The sequence below is a fragment of the Nipponia nippon genome, unplaced genomic scaffold (assembly GCF_047370975.1).
Source record: "Nipponia nippon isolate SJK-2023a ecotype South Korea unplaced genomic scaffold, ASM4737097v1 scaffold_4, whole genome shotgun sequence".
In the NCBI taxonomy this organism is placed as follows: Eukaryota; Metazoa; Chordata; class Aves; order Pelecaniformes; family Threskiornithidae; genus Nipponia; species Nipponia nippon.
The window spans coordinates 38,223,010-38,240,411 of record NW_028262358.1 but is presented as its reverse complement, the minus strand read 5'-3'; the positions used below and the strand labels follow the sequence as shown (position 1 = coordinate 38,240,411).

The window sequence follows — 17,402 nt, the reverse complement described above, 5'->3', positions numbered from 1 at the left end:
GCCCCAGACCGGCGAGGCCCGCGGGCGCTGCCTCCCGCCCCCCTTGCAGGACCTGCGCTCCCGCCGTCCCGCGGGGCCGGAAGCGCGCACCGCGCATGCGCGCACCAGCTTCCGGCGGGCGGCAATGGCGGCGTTGTGGGACTTCGGCGTGAGGGACCCGAAGCGGGCGGGCGGCGGCAGCGGCGGCGAGGAGGAGGAGGACGATGATGATGAAGAAGGAGAAGATGGAGATGCCGGAGGCTTCACGCTGGACGAGGTGCTGCGCCTCGGCGGCACCAAGGTAAAGGGGGGGCGGCAGGGAGCGGGAGCACGTGGCGGCCGGCCCCCCCCCCCCCCCCCGCCCCGGGACGGGTGCTTGTGGGGCGCGGGGTGTGGGGGGCGGCGGGGGGAGCCGTTGGTGCCGTTGGGAGCGCGCAGCCCGGCGCCGGGTCCGCCTGTAACGGTCTCGCGGTGCCGCCCGCAGCAAGACTACCTGATGCTGTGCGCCGTGGACGAGGCGGAGGAGATGGTGGACGGCGGGAAAAAGGACGCGATCGACGACCTGAAGGAAGGGGAGCTGGAGGCGTTCGTCAGCTCCCTGGGGCTCAGCAAGTACGCCAAAAGTTGCCTGGTGGTGGAGGAGGAGGAAGAGGATGACGGTGGCGGCGGCGGCAGCAAGGAGAAAGAGAAGCCCCCAAAGAAAGAGAAAGGCAAGAAAGAAACTAACTCTCCTTCGTTAGAAGGGAAAAAAGAAAAAAAAGGCAAGGAAAAGGCAAGCGGTGTGAAAGACAGCAAGAAAAAGCAAGCTGGTGGTGATCAGGACCAGCACCTTTCAGCAAAGAAAGAGAAGCTGGATGAAGACTTTGAATTTCATGCGAGGCAAGTGATACTGATCAAACCAGGGGGCAAATGGTACGATCTAGAATACACCAATGAGTTCTCTTCAGAGCCACAGAATCAGACACTTCTGTCCAAGTACAAGGCCTTGGCACAGAAGCTGTACCATCATGAGACAGATCTGTATAAGAACAAGACAGATTATCAGAAGGGGGCCTCTTCGGCATGGATGAAAACTGTTGTGTCGTCGGGTACCTTGGCCGACAGGATGGCCGCGATGACCCTTCTCATTCAGGACAGCGCTGTCCACAGTCTCCAGTTTGTTGAGAACTTGGTAAACCTCATAAAGAAGAAGGGCAGCAGGCATCAGAGCCTTATGGCTTTGGATACATTCAAGGAGCTTCTCATTTCAGATCTCTTACCAGACAATCGAAAACTATGGTCTTTCTCGCAGCGACCATTTAACAACATAGAGAAGATGTCGAGTGGCAACAGGGATTCAAGGGACAGACGGTTGATACTGTGGTACTTTGAGCATCACCTGAAACTGCAGGTGGCAGAGTTTGTGCAAACGTTAGAAACACTGAGTCATGATTCTCTGACGGCAACAAAATCCCGAGCGCTGGCAGTTGCTCATGAGCTTCTCTGTAACAAGCCTGAGCAGGAGAAAGTTCTGCTTGTTCAGCTGGTAAATAAACTGGGAGACCCTCAAAACAAAATCGCCACCAAAGCCTCTTATCTTTTAGAGACGTTACTTCACAAGCATCCAAATATGAAGGGAGTAGTGTGCAGTGAGGTGGAGAGGCTTTTGTACCGGTCAAACATTAATGTAAAAACTCAGTATTACGCCATTTGCTTTCTAAATCAGATAGTCCTCAGTCACGAAGAAAGCGCGTTAGCTAACAAACTGATAACTTTGTACTTTAGCTTTTTTCGGAACTGCATTAAGAAAAAAGACGTTGAATCCAAAATGCTCAGTGCTCTTCTTTGCGGGGTAAACAGAGCTTACCCTTATGCTGACACTGGTGATGAGAAAGTGAAAGAACAAATGGAGACGTTGTTTAAAGTTCTGCATCTTGTGAACTTCGGTACCAGTGTCCAGGCCCTGATGTTACTGTTTCAAGTGATGGACTCTCAGCAGACTGTATCGGATAGGTACTATGCAGCACTATACAAGTAAGTGACAGGTTTGCATTTTTCATGTAAATTTCATTTTATGAGGTAGTCACCATTAATATAAAGTTGTAGAAACATTTTGCTTTTAGGATCTTGCAAGTTTTGCGCCTCCTTGGTTAAAAATTTCTGATATTTTGTATGAGCTAGAAGAAAAAGCGTGTGATTTCTTTGACTTTATGTGGGGATAAAACAAATGGTGGTGATAGGTCCTGAGAGCACAACATATGCATTTCATTTTTTGCACTGCTTTCTGGTGGCATGTTTTAATTCCAGATATTATTTGCAACTAATAGGTAACTACTTCTTCTGAAATCACTTTTACAGGTACTGTGGTTTAGTCACGTAATAGCCTAAAATCTCATTTGCTTTTTTCGTGGGGGTGTGGGAGAATATTATGTTAACAAATTCTTTAGATGATTTAATTTGTGTAGTTGGAAAGCCTTGTATTACAAAAGTATCTCTTTTTTGTCCCAGCTGGTTGTTTAGACTCTTTGTAGGATCGTTACAGGCTTCTGTTTAGTAGACCGAAGGGAAGTTGCTGATTTTTTAAAGAGAGAACTCAAGTTCCCCCAGAATGTGCAATGTATTTCGGGGCCTTCCTGTACCTGGCAGCCTGGAAAAAAAGTGGAGTAGAACTTGCCAACACATATGTCTGGTCTGATGGTGAAGCAGGCCGATTGCTAACCCTTTTCTTTCTATTTTTTTGACCATCTGAATATGTCGGATTAGTTTCTCACTTTGAATATCTCAAATTTCGAAACTGTTTTCAGTTGAACTCAGTTTCTTTATATTTACTTACAGGTTTTTTTGTTTACTGATACAGGTTTTTCTTTAATCTTCAGTCTCTTCTATATATCTAGAAATATGACACAGCTGTTGACAGTTCAGGGTTGATCGTAACGGTTTTCAGTATGGGGGAACAAGCTGTCACTGGTATTTTAGACGGCACTGTGAAAAATGTAGATGATTGTTGTTAATAGCAATTATTCTCCGATGTGCATTATGATAATCAGCAACATTTTCTTCTGTGTTTTCTACAGGAAGCTTCTAGACCCTGCTTTAGCAACCTGCTCAAAGCCATCCATGTTTCTTAATCTTGTCTATAAATCTCTGAAGGCAGATGTAGTGTTACGGCGCGTGAAGGCCTTTGTAAAGAGGTTACTTCAAGTCACTTGTGGACAACTGCCACCCTTCATTTGTGGAACCCTGTACCTTCTGTCTGAACTTCTGAAAGTAAAACCGGAGTTAAGGGTCCAGTTACAGGATCATGTGGTATAAGATGATTTCTTTACCTCATTGTTTTTTCAATAAGAACTATTTTCATAAGCACCTTTCCCTAACCTGTTTATTAGTAACTTGAGGGTTTGCTAGTATGTTATGGGAGAAAGCACTTGAACAATTATAACTACATTAAAATCTGCATAGATGAAGGTGTTTTAAGCATCTAGCAGATCCTATGGACTTCATTCGTGGAGAGAGGATAATTTTGCTAAATGCTGTATAAGTAAGCATGTGACCGTTTTTCACCCAAAAGCTTTGTCAAAACATGGCCTGTTTGTTTCTTCTGTCTGCGGTCTCTGAAGCATAGCTAGGCAGGACTGGATTTTTTTTTTCTTTCTTCAGAGGAGGAGGGACCATTACACTTGTGTGATGTAAGATGTTAAGTTCAATTTTAAGTCCTGTATCAAGGCAAAAAATCTGTATTGTTTAAACATGGGCCATCATTTGTTTATATTTTTGTAAGTAGCTTCTTAAGAACTATATGTGCATTTTTCTAATACATGAGAATAAAACTGGAAAGGAAGAGCTGTTCGCTAACATTTTTTGTTGTTTAGGAGTCGGATGATGAAGAGTGCTTTAAGGATCAGGAAGAGGCTGAAGAGGATGAGGAAAAATTTGTGGATGCAGACAAAGAAGTAGAAGGTGAAGAGAGGAGCACAACGGAAAATTCTGCTAAAACAAACGATTCAAATTCAACAGCGTCGTGGGTGCATCATCTGAATATGGGAGGTAAATTAGCAAGAAAATATAATTTATTTAGCTTCTAACATTCCCTAACAGTGTCGTGTTGATCAAGAGTTGTTGTAAAATTAAGTGATTAAAACATTATTTTAGTTTTTCAAATTTAAGTTTGATTCGAAGGAATCAATCAGAATAATTTTTTTTAATCTGTTAGCTCAGCAGTGATGAAGAGACTGTATGAATCTTCTAGCGTATTTCACTTTGTGCAGTTTATTGCATTTGTGACTAAGCAATAAACAGGCTTGGGATTTTTTGCTTCTGTGTTCAAACACCTTCAGAGCAATGCAGCCAAGGTTAGGATGCTCATTCACTTGTGAAGCTTGCTAGAACAATTCGTCTAGCTTTGAACCTGCTTCTAGTTTCACTCTTTCCTGAGGACCTTTTGGAACACAGCAGGGGTTTTCAGGAGCTTCCTTGGAAGCATATAGGAGATCACCTGTGCACCTGATCATACACTGGGTGGGGCAGCTGCGTATAACCCTTGCTACTGCATGAATCTGTGGCCTGTCCAGCTAAGAATGATGGGCAGCATTACTGTCATGGTGAAATGAAAATAATACTCTCATAAAGTTGCCTGAGGAAATTTAAGTTGTTTTCATTTCCTCCACCCCTCAGGCAGGAAGAGCGGAGCTTTGTATGATCCTATGCACCGAAGTCCTTTGTACTGTGGTGCTGAAAGTACAAGCCTTTGGGAACTGAAGAAGGTAAGGCATTCTTATGTTGCTGAGTACTGTGTTTCTTAGTGTGGCCCTTGTACTGAGAGAAGAAAATGAACTTTTTTGTTCTTGGAGTAGCTACCTGGGTAACGTAACAGAAAGGTTAAAGCTGTCACATTTTTCAGCTTTAAACTTGTATATGTTACAAACAATGCTGATATTCTGGAGCAGGGAATAGGAATTTTTAAGTGGAGATTTGGACAATAATAATATTTTTTAACTTTTGGATCTTAGCTTTGTATCACTAAAGCTTTTTAGTGTTGAATTAAATAAAATTGTAAATGAGAATGTATTTAGTTAACACAAACAGAAGATTAGAACTTGAAGTTCTTCAGCTGTTAAAGGGCAGAGCACATCAGCCTTCCCCTACTACATGCATCTGCGTGTTATTTGGTGAGTTACAGAGTGGTCTTATGACATAGTGGTGTTGTCAGGAGTCTGATACATCAACATGAGTAATGATTGCATTTATTTTTAAAGTAGAAATAAGTGAGTGATTCATGTTTTTCAGCTTTCTGAACATTTTCATCCATCTGTGGCCCTATTCGCAAAAACAATTCTAGAAGTAAGTGCTTTTACTAGTCTGTAGCTTTGAAGTTTGACTTTTTTGTTAGCTGTCTTTTCCTGTTTGAAAAAATACGTTATAAAGCCTCCTTGCACTCTGCAGGTAACTAGCAGCTCTGCAGCACTGTAACATACACTCAAATGTACGGAATTAAAATTAGCTTTTAATGGAATTAAAGTGTTTCATATAAAGGAGACTGCTTACAGAAGTAATTGACTTGTTAGAAATGTTGGTGTTACATGATTCTTAAAGCTTTTTGAGAGTTTTGGTCTATCTTTTTATTTAATGTGGGTTTTTTTTATGTGGGGAACCCTGCTATTGGAACAAATCCTTTTTTAATACTGTTGTGGTATCATGCCAAAAATACTCAAACCTACACAAATGTACATTTAAAATATTTATTTTTATTTGAATATATGGTATCCAAATAGTGCCAAGTATTAAGTGGTATTAGCACAGTACATTGCAAGGCAGTTCATCACTGAAACAAAGTGAAGGAGGTGTTTTTTAGTTGAGAAAACACTGACATTCCAAAAATAAGAACGTGTAGAGGAGTGTCTTAACGGGTCAGGCTTATGTGATAAAGTATCCCCAAGTCTTTGTCTTTTCAAAGTGGGGTTTAATGTTGTTCTTGGACTGTTTGAGTCCTCTGTGTTTAGTTGCTGTCTTTCTAAAATGAAGACCTTAATGATTTTTGGCTTTTTTCTTCTTTCAGGGAAATCACATTCAGTACTCTGGGGACCCTTTGCAGGATTTCACATTAATGAGATTTTTGGATCGCTTTGTGTACAGAAATCCCAAACTCCATAAAGGCAAAGGTATGAACTTCTCTGTACATATTAGCATATGATCTTGATTATTGATGGTGACCAAACTCTTTTTCTCTTAGATTGCCAAGTAACCCTTTGTGCTTGTCAAGTATTCGGGGGGGGGGGGGGGTGCAACAGAGGAGTGGGATCAGTCTTCAGGGCTGCAAGAGAGATTTCGGCAACTCAGAACCAGCTGACAGTCACATTCTGCTGCCTCTCACATCCACAGTGCAGAAATTGCTAACCTAGCCGGAATAAGCAAAGTGATAGGGGAATGTAAATACTACAGAATGGTTGAGGTTGGAAGGGACCTTTGGAGGTCATCTGGTCAAACAGGGCCACCTAGAGAAGGCTGCCCAGATGGCTTTTGAATGTCTCCAAGAATGGAGACTCCACTGCCTCTCTGGGCAACCTGTGCCAGCGCGCAGTCGCCCTCACAGTGAAAAAGCGTTTCCTGATGTTCAGATGGAGCCTCCTGTGTTCAGTTTGTGCCCATCACCTCTTGCACCATTGAAAAGCGCCTGGCTCTGTCTTCTTTACACCTTTCCTTCAGGTGTTTATATACATTGATGAGATCCCCCTGAGCCTCCTCTTCTCCAAGCTGAACAATCATAGCTCTCTCAACCTTTCCTCATAGCAGAGATGCTCCAGTCCCTTCATCATCTTAGTGGCCCTTCGCTGGATGCTCTCCAGTATGCCCACATCTGCCTTGTACTGGGAAGCCCAGACCTGGACACAGCACTCCAGGTGTGGTCTCAGAAGCGCTGACTAGAGCGGAAGGGTCACCTCCCTCCACCTGCTGGCAACACTCCCCCTAATGCAGCCCAGGATACCGGCAGCCGCCTTTGCTGCAGGGGCACATTGCTGGCTCATGGTCAGCTTGGTGTCCACCAGGATGCCCTGTGCCTTTTCTGCTGCCAAGCTGCTTTCCAGCTGGGCAGCTCCCGACATACACTGGTGCATGGGGTTGTTCTTCCCCAGCTGCAGGGCTTTGCACCTTCCCTTGTTGAACTGCATGAGGTTCCTGTCAGCCCATTTCTCCAGCCTCTTGAGGTCCTTATGGATGGCAGCAAAACCCTCTGGTGTATCAGCCACTCCTCACAGTTTTGTATCAATAGTAATAAAGTAATTTGTTTCTGATTTATGTTCTGCTACAGAAAATACCAGCAGTGTGGTAATGCAGCCGAAGAAGAAGCAGTTTATGAAAGATATGCAGAATCTTGCAGGTAAGCCAGCCCATTTTCAGTTAAGATTATGATGGCTAAAGAATTCTTGGCTGGTTGTTGTAGACATGTGTGATCTGCGCTGTCTACGCTATTTCTGTTAGTAATAAAAGAAAGTCCTGTCCATCAGGAGTGCGGTGGTAGTGCCTGATGTTCAGGATCAGGTCTGATCTTGTAAGGGTGTATGGAATCTCCACAGCTGGAACTTTGGGTCCGTTAAATCATTTTAAGAATAAATGACATAGAGAAGGTCAGTTACCTCAACTGCTAGCCTCTTGAGGAGGAAAACACTTTTGTCTTCTACTGTAGCACTTGGCTACGCACCAATTTTTTTTAAGACCTTTCTTTTCTCTCCGCCTTAGAATTTATTCCAGTTAATGATAATTCTAGTTAGAAGAGCAATCTGTTAGGGTGCTAACCTCAGAGGGACATGAATTTATAAAATACTAACTAAATTTGCTTCTCAGAAACATGCCATTCTTATGTCTGGCATCCTCGTTTTACGAGTAATGGTTTTTAAAATTCTTAAAAACACCTAAAATTACATAAAAATCTTTAAAACATATGCTGGTCTAGCAGTAGTTAATATAGTAGTATTGTGTAGTTAATGTTTTTATTTGTTTCCAAGTTATCATATAACCACTTTCATTCTGCTTATTATGATTGAAAAATGAATTAAAAATCTCAGCAGGTGGATTTATGTAATGATTTAAATCGCATTAAGCTCTTTCATTAAATGATACGGATTGTTGCATACAACGCCACAGCTGCAGCTATGTTTAGGATTAGTGTAAGGTATCTTTGGCACTGTTATTTTGCTAACAGGAGTCTTCCTGCCTCCAGAAAGAGGCTGCCTTTTGTCTAGTCCCACTGTTTCCAATGATTAAGGCCAGTATTTGGTGGTAAGAGCCAGCAGTTAAAAAATCAGGGTAAACGATCAGTAAAACATGCTGCTTGAGGACAGAAGAGGTACCATCTGCTGTGGTAGAATCTCTGTAACGTTCCCAGGGATGTGCTTTTCTCTAACTTCGGGTCTGTTGTGTTGCACAGAGGTTTTAGTTACATGGATTAGCTGATGTACCTTTACTGATGCATGGTTTTATGGGTATTAAAGCTTAAAGTAGGAATTTTCACCTAGAATGCATTTGAAGGTACAGTTTGTTTATCACATTCTTCAGTTTATTCTGAGTTGAAGGAGCAGACTGAGCATTTAGAACTGGATTTGAGGAATTTAAGTGTTCTACGAATGAAACATCTGATACAAAAATACGGATATATTAATATGGGTACAAAAATCTGCACTTGCTGCATGTAGCCGGTCTCTGCTGAGGCTTAGAGAACTGAGATTGCGAATTCTCTGGTACCTTCTACTAGTCATTTGAAGAGTCCTTCTGTGAGTATGCTGATCTGGTTTCAGAAACTTTGGCCCTTGTCACTTACAAAATATTATAATCTGTGCCCACTGAGATAATGAGTAGCTTTCTCCTTTGATTTACTTATGAGGTGGAGGAGGGAAGGGGAACGTGTGAGGGTAAAAAGCTTCTCCACAGGGGACCTGATCAATTCCCTGTTGAACTGCTGTTGCAGTGTCGTATTTTGCCTCAGTTCCTCAGGAATGGAGGCAGGGTGAGGCTCGATCCCTTCTTCAACATGCTCAGCTGGTGTATGGTCCTACCTTGCAGCTGCTGACGAGCATTTCTACTGCCAGGAGCACTGAGCAGAAGCAGTTCCAGTGTTTTAGTGTGTGACAGCGAGTTTATCTTAGTTCCTACTTTCTTTTTTTCTTTTTTTAAAATGCATTCCTGCTGCAGGTGATTGAAAAACCTCCCTGGCTAATAAATAAATTAGAATCTGGTTGGGACTATGCCTCTTGGGTGTTTCCATAGGGTCTGTTCACATCTAAGTATGAGTATATACACTGAGAACTGTTAGTCTGAAGAGGTTTTGAGATGAGCTCCACTTTATTTAATGGATGACTCTGGGTATCTGCGTACTTCTTTCTGTGCATGCAGTTTAACCTTTTAAAAGAATAACAATCATTTCAACTTCAGGTAAAATCAGTTCTTTTTTTGTTTTTGCAGTCAACAGTAAGGAATTCCGTGCCAAAGATGAAAGCAAAATCCCAGCGGATGAAGTGTTTTTTCACAGGTAATGAAATACTTGTGAACATTCATTTTAAGTGCTGTTTTTTAATGCAATGCCATCAAACCCCATTACATTTCATAAGTATTCTCTGGTATTCCAAGTGTTTGCAAAATGTGATTAATTTGAGTGACTTGTGATGATAGTACTTTCCTTATGAACAAAGGCAATCAGTGCTTGTAGTCTAAAAGTGAGTAACTTGACATTGTAATAAAGAAGCCTTAAACAATGGGTAATGACGAATGTCTTGTGGGTTGTAATTCTTACGCATTAGAAGTATATTGAAAAAAACCCGGAATATACCTTGTTTATGTTATTAGCATCAAAGCTTATTAGAATGGAACAATGCAAAAAAAGTCAGAGGAGCTAGATTTCTGTGTATTTATTTTTTTATTATTCATAGTTCTTTCTGTTTAGTTGGCTTTCAGATTATGATATAAAAATGCAGCTGTAACACTAAAATTGCAGAGATACACATTTGGCAAAGATTTGTTCGTATTAGATCAAAACACTGGTTACCTGTGAGTGTCTCCTTGGGAAATCAGTGCTTGAATTAACTTCATTTATTTTGTTTAATTCACTTTGGTTTTCTTTTTTTTTGTTTAGTGTATTCATTGCTGTAGGGGCTTTTAAAAATTTTTGAAGTATCACGTTAATGGAACTTACTAATTTTAATTAATTGCTATTATAATACTGAGGAATATAATATTAATAAATAAATAAAATAGTGGTATTAATTTTGAGATTTTTGAGGAAAGCAGCTTAAAAACATGCCCCTGTCTGAAAAGTTAACAACATTGTTACATTGAAGATGACTGAAACTGAGATTACACATTTGAAGTCTTCCACGTGAAGTGCTGTACTCTTTTGCTCTTGTGTATGATCAAAATTACCTTCTGTGTTTGGTGGTTCTTTAATATGAAATGAAGGAGAGAAAGTGGTTTATAATGGCTGACAGAAGGTAAAACTAAGCACACAAAAGAAGAGGGCTACGGGGGAAAATTTAACGGAACTTAATGGGTAAACCTCTTTTATATATTCCCCCCCCAAATTAGATGCAAGTTGAACTTGATTCTTTCTTCCTTATCAGTATAAGGCAGGCTTTCACATCTTTCTTGTGCCCTTTTATAAATTCACTGTGTTCAGAATAATTTCTGGCACCTTTGGCTGTGAAATTTATTTGTTTTAAATCTTACAGTAGTGGCTTACTCTTTGAAAAACAAAGAAAATATAAATCCGTGTTTGAAACCATTACTTAAAATTTTCAACTGGCAACATAGACGTGAAACAATCTGCAGGTTGTTTTTTTTGGTTTTTCTGTTTGTTTTTTTTTTTTAAAAACTTGTCATAAAGATCATCAGCTCTAATTTTGTGTCTGAGAGCAATATATTATTTCAGATTTTATTCAAAGTTCGATAAGAGGAGAGAGAAACAAAAGCGTCAGGATGATGAAGAAAGTGTGGAAGATGTAGATGATGATGAATTTGAAAGAGCATTGGGTAAGGTTGTGTTTTTCCTTGCAGTAACTATGCCAATATTTCCTGCTTTTGCAAATCATTAATTCATCCTTTATAGTTTGTATTGTATAAAAGAGCCAGATACAGGAATATGGAAGTGGAGGAAAACTGGCTTTCCAATTCCCATTCTATGCTACTACGGCCAGCAGTTCATACTATCCATCACGTAAGCCAACTGGATGGCCATCTTGTAAAAGAGGTCTTGCTTTCACTACTCCAGTAGTGTTCAGCTTGTTTGAATGGTTGGAAATCGTCTGATTTTGGACATAAGCTCATGAGTGGTGGTTCGTGCCTGTTTGTTCTTTTCCTAATGTAGTCTGAGAGTTAAATAACTTTTTTGAACAGCATGTAACATTTGCTTCTATTCTTTCTTTACTGCTTGGCCTTTTCCGTTCTTCCTTACAGTTTCTCTCATCTTTTCTAAGGTCTTTCATGAGGTTATTTGTTCAGTTAGATCCTTGGCAAACTAAGTAGTCTTAGCTCTTCCTGTAGCATGTACTTTGTTTGCTTTGGAATTAGTGTATGATTTGTTCCAGAATCTAAATTTGTTAGTGTACCATAAAATGTCCATTATTTTATGATTTAATATTTTACTTATACAGTAATATATGTATTTGGAAAAAAATCCAGTTAGCTCTCCATAACTGTTTTGTACAGTATTTTTAGAGAATTCTGAACTCCCATAGCAGGATTCTTCCTTAGTGACACAATTAGTATCATCTTAGTTATGACAAGAATCCATTACTAATTCTGTTTGTCATTTTATTGTTAGTATCTCTAATAAGTTGACTGTCTCTGAGAATTTGCTTAAGTTCAGAAACTTAAATTAAGGACCCTCTGATGTTAGCATTTACTCTTTGAAACAGAACAATTGTAATTTTTTGGATTTTGTTTTTACCTGCTGTTTTATATAGCAATTTGTTGCTAAGTGAATCCGATGATAGGAGCTTTCATCCTCTAGTCTGCTTGCTTTTCTGTCAAAAATTATAGTGAATACTTCTAATCTGAAAATTAACATACAGATTAGCTGGCAGGATACTTGCTTGGGGTATCTTAATTGAGTCTTTGTTCTACCTGAGTTGGAGCAAGTGTTTGAGACTTGTGATATCCCACCTGGCAACGAAGTCTGAATCACTGGGCAATTGTGTGTCCATTTGTGTCTGTCTGCTTCCCATATCATCTAGTTCTGGCCAGAAATTACATCCTGGATAAAAGAAAACTTTCATTATTTTTCAAAGATAAATATTTTTTTTAGAAAAAGTCCAGTTAGCTTTAGGTAACTGTGGAGTATTTTTCTATAGGAGTATGAACCTTTTGGTATCAGGACCCTTTGTTACTGATGCAGATCATATCAACTGTTCAGGAAAATGATACCTAAAAATAATATATTTTGCAATGACTTTATATTTCTTTGTTTGACTTTGTTTTGTAGTAATAAACAATTTTTCCCCCTAGATACATTTGAATCTGCTGATAATGCCATTGATGTTGGCCAGGATGACCTTGATTTTGCTAGGTAAGACTTTAAATTGGTTCTTTCATCTCTTGTTTTGATACCTATGTGGAGTTCTACTCTGCAAAATCAGATAGACCTTTTTCAAAAAGACTCAGAATATCACCTTGAAAAAAGGCAATAGCAGGTGAACGCTGGGTAATGCTGCTTTTCTGCATGTCCCATAATGGAGCATCATGATCCTGTGGTGCTTACAGTCTGCTGGCTTGACACGTAAGACCTGTAGTATTTCATTTATACAATGCAGTGACCCAGTAAGCAAGGTAAAATCTTACTTGTTTTTCATTGTCTCAGGTTTCTGTTTGAGCATTACCAAGTACAAAAGTAAGCAGAATGAGGCATAATGGTGCTGCTGCTGTAAGGACTGGTTGTAACTGGACCTAATGCAGTAAATAAACTTTGTGGAATCCAGAATCACAGAGCTCAGTTCTCAGGAAGTCAGCAGTTTCGTTAATCATATAATCATTTAGGTTGGAAAAGACCTTTAAGATCATTGAGTCCAACTGTGAATTATCAAGTAGCCTCTTTTTTACTTAAAGTATCTGCAATACAGCTTTCAAATCAGCACAGAAACTTTTTTTCTTGAGGTGAAAGGAGAACTAAAGCTTAAACTTCTAGTGAAACCTGAACATTTTTGTGATCCAGACTGGTGTGAGTAAAAAATAGCAAAAAGAGGAGACAAAAAAAGTAACCATCTAGTACATGAAGAACCATGTTTCCTTTCTTAAGAAAAAAAAAAATGAAGTCTTATTTCTTGATTTAGTAGAGTTGCTAGGGATACCAGCAGTTTGTGTGTTTTACAGAAAAGACTTTCTGAAAAGGAGCAAAGGTACATAGGAGATAAAATACTGAAGCTGACATTTCTGTTAATTTCAGAACAGGATTCTCTCCAGAACTTCTTAAAGTGGTTGACTTTCATAATACAGTTCCATATACTGATGTTGAAAACATACCTGAGTGCATAATACGTGTCTCTTTGGTCTAAGCCTACATTTACAGTAGTTTGCAATGATGTTGAACTTTTCTAACATAGTGTTTGCTGGTAGATAGATGTTATCTGGATGCAAACAGTACTTTGCCAGATGAAGCGCTAAGCTTTGTTACATGTTTTTTTTAGTAATATAAAAAAGAAAACCAAAGATGGTAAGAAAGGCCAAAGAAGCGAGGATTCCAGTGCTGACTGGGAGGATTCTGATGATGATGATGAATTCAGTGATCTGGATGATGAGGAAGTCTCCTTAGGAAGTATGGAGGAAGACTTTGGAGAGGATATGGATGAAGAGGGAGGTGTATTTATGGATGTGTCTGATGATGATAACAGCCTAGGTAAAATACCATTTATTATCAAAAACCAAGAAGAAAAAGCTTTAAAAATAGGTTATCTAATATGTAATTACATATATAAATTCAGACATAGTTACCCAGGTGGGAGGTTTGGCTTTTAAGTAAAGAAGTGACAACATGTCCTTCTCTGGACAATGAAGTCTTAAGAGAAACATTTCCTGGCACAGTCTCCCAGATGGGAGTGGGAATTAGGCATCTGGGTATAAAAACTTGCAAAGAAGACATGTTTCTTTCATTCTGAAAACATTGGCCGTAGTAAAAGTAACTTAATATGCAAATAACTGGCTACAGTAGGCAGAAATATTAAAAGATCTCAAACAGAAAAAAAAAAAAAAGTGGTACTTGGTAATTTTTTTATTTCTTTAGACCTAGTTAATGTTGATTTTTTTTAGATGAGGTAACTTATATTTAAATTGCTGTCTCATAAGTAACAACTTACTCTTCTAATACGGCTATGCACCCAAATTTTTATTACCACTGTAATAATAACTGATCATTGCACCTGCATGGTTGTATGATTTTTTCAACTGAAAAGCACAGTTTACGCAGTATACGCTTTATGTGGCTGGAAAAGCACAGATTAATGGAGTGTTTCAACTAATAGGGTCACAGGGAGATGATTGAGGGTAGGGGAGGTAAGCTGTTCATACAGCTGTTAACACATTAATCTTTCATGAGATTATTATTTTACCAAACTTACCAAGCGGACATTCAAGGTTTACTTAACACCTCCTTTTAGCCTTTGTATTTTATGTACCTTAGTATCATATTTCATTCCTTTTTGGTGCTGTGGAAAAAAAGCATAAAGAATGGCACACCACTGACCAATTTTTAATTGTTTGGGTTGAAGAAATCCCAGATTTGGTTGTGTGCACTGTTTTAAACTTTTTTAATGTGAAGACTCGGACCATTATAACAAATATGCCTAAAAAGAAATTTTAGTCTCTGCTGTGCTTTAAATACATGTACAAGGAGTGAGAATGAGGGGTTCATGTATCTTTTTTTTTTTTTTTCTGTCAGACCCGAACAATGAGAAGCAATTGAAGTCTGTCGGTAAAAAGGGCAAGAGAAAGAAAGATATGGATTTTGTGGGATCACTTGAAGGTAAGGAAACACTGCCATGATTTCCATTTGAGAAGGCTTAATACAAATACAGAGTCTGGAAAACTTTGGAATCAGAGGGTTTTAGTACAGTAGATTATCTACACTTTTGGATTTGGGTTCAGGTTTGAATAAACCATAAATGAAAAGGAGGTTGTCCTCCAACCAGTGTGGCCTAATTCAGAGTGACAATCTGCTGTTGAAGGACTGCGAATCAAAGGAGGCACTTTCGAAGGAAGGATGGAGTTGTACTGGTGGTTTGTGCATCTGTTACTAACACTTGAAGCACAGGTTGGTGCTATTTAGTTCTTGGTTGGAAACTTTTTTTTTCTTTTTTTTAGGGGAGGTGGTTTAAAATAATAAAGGTTTTAATAAAGGTTTTTATTTTGATAAAGGTTTCTAACACAGCTATTTTAGATGGTCTCATTAAATAAATAAAAAATAAAAAACATAGTAACACTTTGTTTTAGTGTCACTGTGAACTTGACAGTGTCTCATAAGAATAATATTTCTTGCTTGAAGGATCCAACCGAGGAAAGAAGAGAAAACTCAAAGATGCCGATATACTGGCATCTGCAGAAGAGGTGAGTTTGATCAGCGTTTAGCAAAAAGTGCTCAAGCATTTTACCTGTTTCTTTGTAATAAAATACTAAAATTTCTCTCTTTAAAGTTTGGCTATCTGCTGGATGAAAATGCTGGGTCTAAGTTTGACAATATCGGAATGAACGCCATGGCCAACAGAGATAATGCAAGTAAGTACACGCTACAAATAGCAGGTAGTTGTAATGCTGTTTTACTTCTTTCTCTTCAGATTCTGTACGTAAAAAGATGTACCTTCTTTAACTGAAATACTGTGTGATTTCTGACTGTGTGTAAGGACAGTAGCTTAATGTCAGTAAGACATGACTTCGTTTTCTTCAGTTATGAGAGATGCCCAGTGCTAATACTAACTGTGACTACAGGAGTGAATAAGGCTTCAGAAAAGAGGAAGAGGCTATCACGTGGCCCTTTCACACTGTAACTAAGGACGGGCAGTACGCCGTTTGTCAAGCGTTTGTGTGAATTTTGCTCTGATAAAGAGTGTCCTGTATTCTTGGGGAAGGGAAGGCATGAGGCATGGCTGTCTTTACCTGCCTACCAGAGTATTTCCTTGCAGTACTGGTGAAGCAAAAGCAGTTTCCCAGAAATAATTCTAATGAATTAAATGTGTATATACTGGTTGACTAATTAGTCCTTTGTAGAGCTTTTACAAGTCTTGCTGGTGTCACCTGAAAAATGTTAACAGCAGCACTCAAACACTGTGTACTCCTAAAACAAGCGTGCCTAGCATTAGTAAAATACAAAGCAATGGCAAGAGCAGTCTTAAACTCTGAGATGGTAGGGTATGTTTTGCGAAATGAACAAAACAAAACTTTCTCTGGTGTCAAAAAAATTGGCAGCTTGCACTTTATTAACATTTATAAATACAGTAGCCAAGTTTTAACTTTTACATGATTCATCTGTATTCCACATCATGGTCAGAGGTATCCATCGCCTCCTTATTTCTCACCTTTCCTTACAGATGTCAAACAGATCCAGTGGGAAATAGAGCGTGACAAGTGGCTTCACAACAGGGATGTGAAAAGTATCATCAAAAAGAAGAAACAGTTCAGGCACAGAGGGCTGAAAAACAAGTACAAAGGCAAGAAATCAAAAAGATGAACGGGACATTTTAATGTGGACGTTTTTACAGTCATTCTAAAATAATTTTTTAATTAATCACACATCTTTCTTACTTCAGTTCTTGTTGCTTAACCATGTCATTTGGTCATTCTCCCTTATGCCGTGAATTCCTGACCACTCATTGGATTTGTAATACACTGAAAAACAGGAAAATCCATGTCAGCTGTAAGATAGGCATGTCTGAAGGTGAGCCACTTTGTGGCTCGTTTTGTGGGATGTATAGTCCTCCAGTTCTGAGGACTCTATCCAACAGTCTGACACTCCTGCCACACCTCTGCATAACAATAAACACTTCTGCAGTGTCTCCTGGGGTAAGTTTTAAGCAATAACAAAATGGGTTTTATACATAAGATGAAACAGAAGCTTCAGCCATCCTTTTTGAAGCCAACAACTACAAACCTACCTTCCAGAATTGATGGAAACCTCTTCTGCATTGTATATCTGAAATCTGACAAGGAAGATAAATCAGTTACTTTACCCAACGTATTTAAGACAAATAATTAAATGCACTATTTTTCTAACTAATTAGTTTTACCTAAATTTGTCTGAGCTCCTTAGTTACAGCCACCATTAAATAATGTGATCTGAATTTACTTTTTTTTTTAAATTGTTTCATAGACTGTATTCAGGTTACTCATATGTGCGGCCCTATCATTACAGTGTTTTCTGAGCTTCCTCACAATTGCAATAACCAAATACAAGCTACAGATTCACAGGAGGCTGAATGCCTCTCATA

The 17,402-nt window shown here is 39.3% G+C and overlaps 1 protein-coding gene and 1 long non-coding RNA gene across 8 annotated transcripts; one reads left to right on the top strand and one right to left on the bottom strand.

The window, feature by feature from the left end:
• Window positions 1-91: 91 nt before the first annotated feature.
• Window positions 92-16,970, top strand: CEBPZ (CCAAT enhancer binding protein zeta). Of its 7 annotated transcripts, XM_087777325.1 has the most exons (17): window positions 92-280; window positions 464-1,992; window positions 3,033-3,264; window positions 3,828-4,002; window positions 4,630-4,718; window positions 5,242-5,295; window positions 6,011-6,113; window positions 7,262-7,330; window positions 9,409-9,475; window positions 10,868-10,968; window positions 12,442-12,502; window positions 13,617-13,825; window positions 14,864-14,947; window positions 15,150-15,235; window positions 15,467-15,528; window positions 15,615-15,696; window positions 16,506-16,645. In XM_087777325.1, exons 1-16 carry the CDS (start codon window positions 125-127, stop codon window positions 15,667-15,669), a joined length of 3,132 nt encoding a protein of 1,043 aa, XP_087633451.1. In that variant the 5' UTR covers window positions 92-124; the 3' UTR covers window positions 15,670-15,696; window positions 16,506-16,645. The 7 variants fall into 7 exon arrangements, 2 of the variants coding, with proteins under 2 accessions (XP_087633451.1, XP_087633450.1); XM_087777324.1 differs by lacking the exon at window positions 15,150-15,235 and having other exon boundaries at window positions 16,506-16,970; XR_015708958.1 differs by lacking the exons at window positions 15,615-15,696; window positions 16,506-16,645 and having other exon boundaries at window positions 15,114-15,235.
• On the bottom strand, window positions 16,368-16,812 carry LOC148053260 (uncharacterized). The gene is made up of 2 exons (XR_015708965.1): window positions 16,720-16,812; window positions 16,368-16,606 (listed from the first exon to the last, which is right to left on the bottom strand). It is a non-coding gene; the product is annotated as an uncharacterized LOC148053260 (long non-coding RNA).
• Window positions 16,971-17,402: the final 432 nt, after the last annotated feature.

Coding starts and splice junctions, on each gene's coding strand:
- CEBPZ (XM_087777324.1), top strand. CDS start 125: ATGGCGGCGTTGTGGGACTTCGGCGTGAGGGACCCGAAGCGGGCGGGC. Junction 5,296..6,010: donor TCGCAAAAACAATTCTAGAA/GTAAGTGCTTTT, acceptor TTCTTCTTTCAG/GGAAATCACATTCAGTACTC. Junction 15,529..15,614: donor TACTGGCATCTGCAGAAGAG/GTGAGTTTGATC, acceptor CTCTCTTTAAAG/TTTGGCTATCTGCTGGATGA.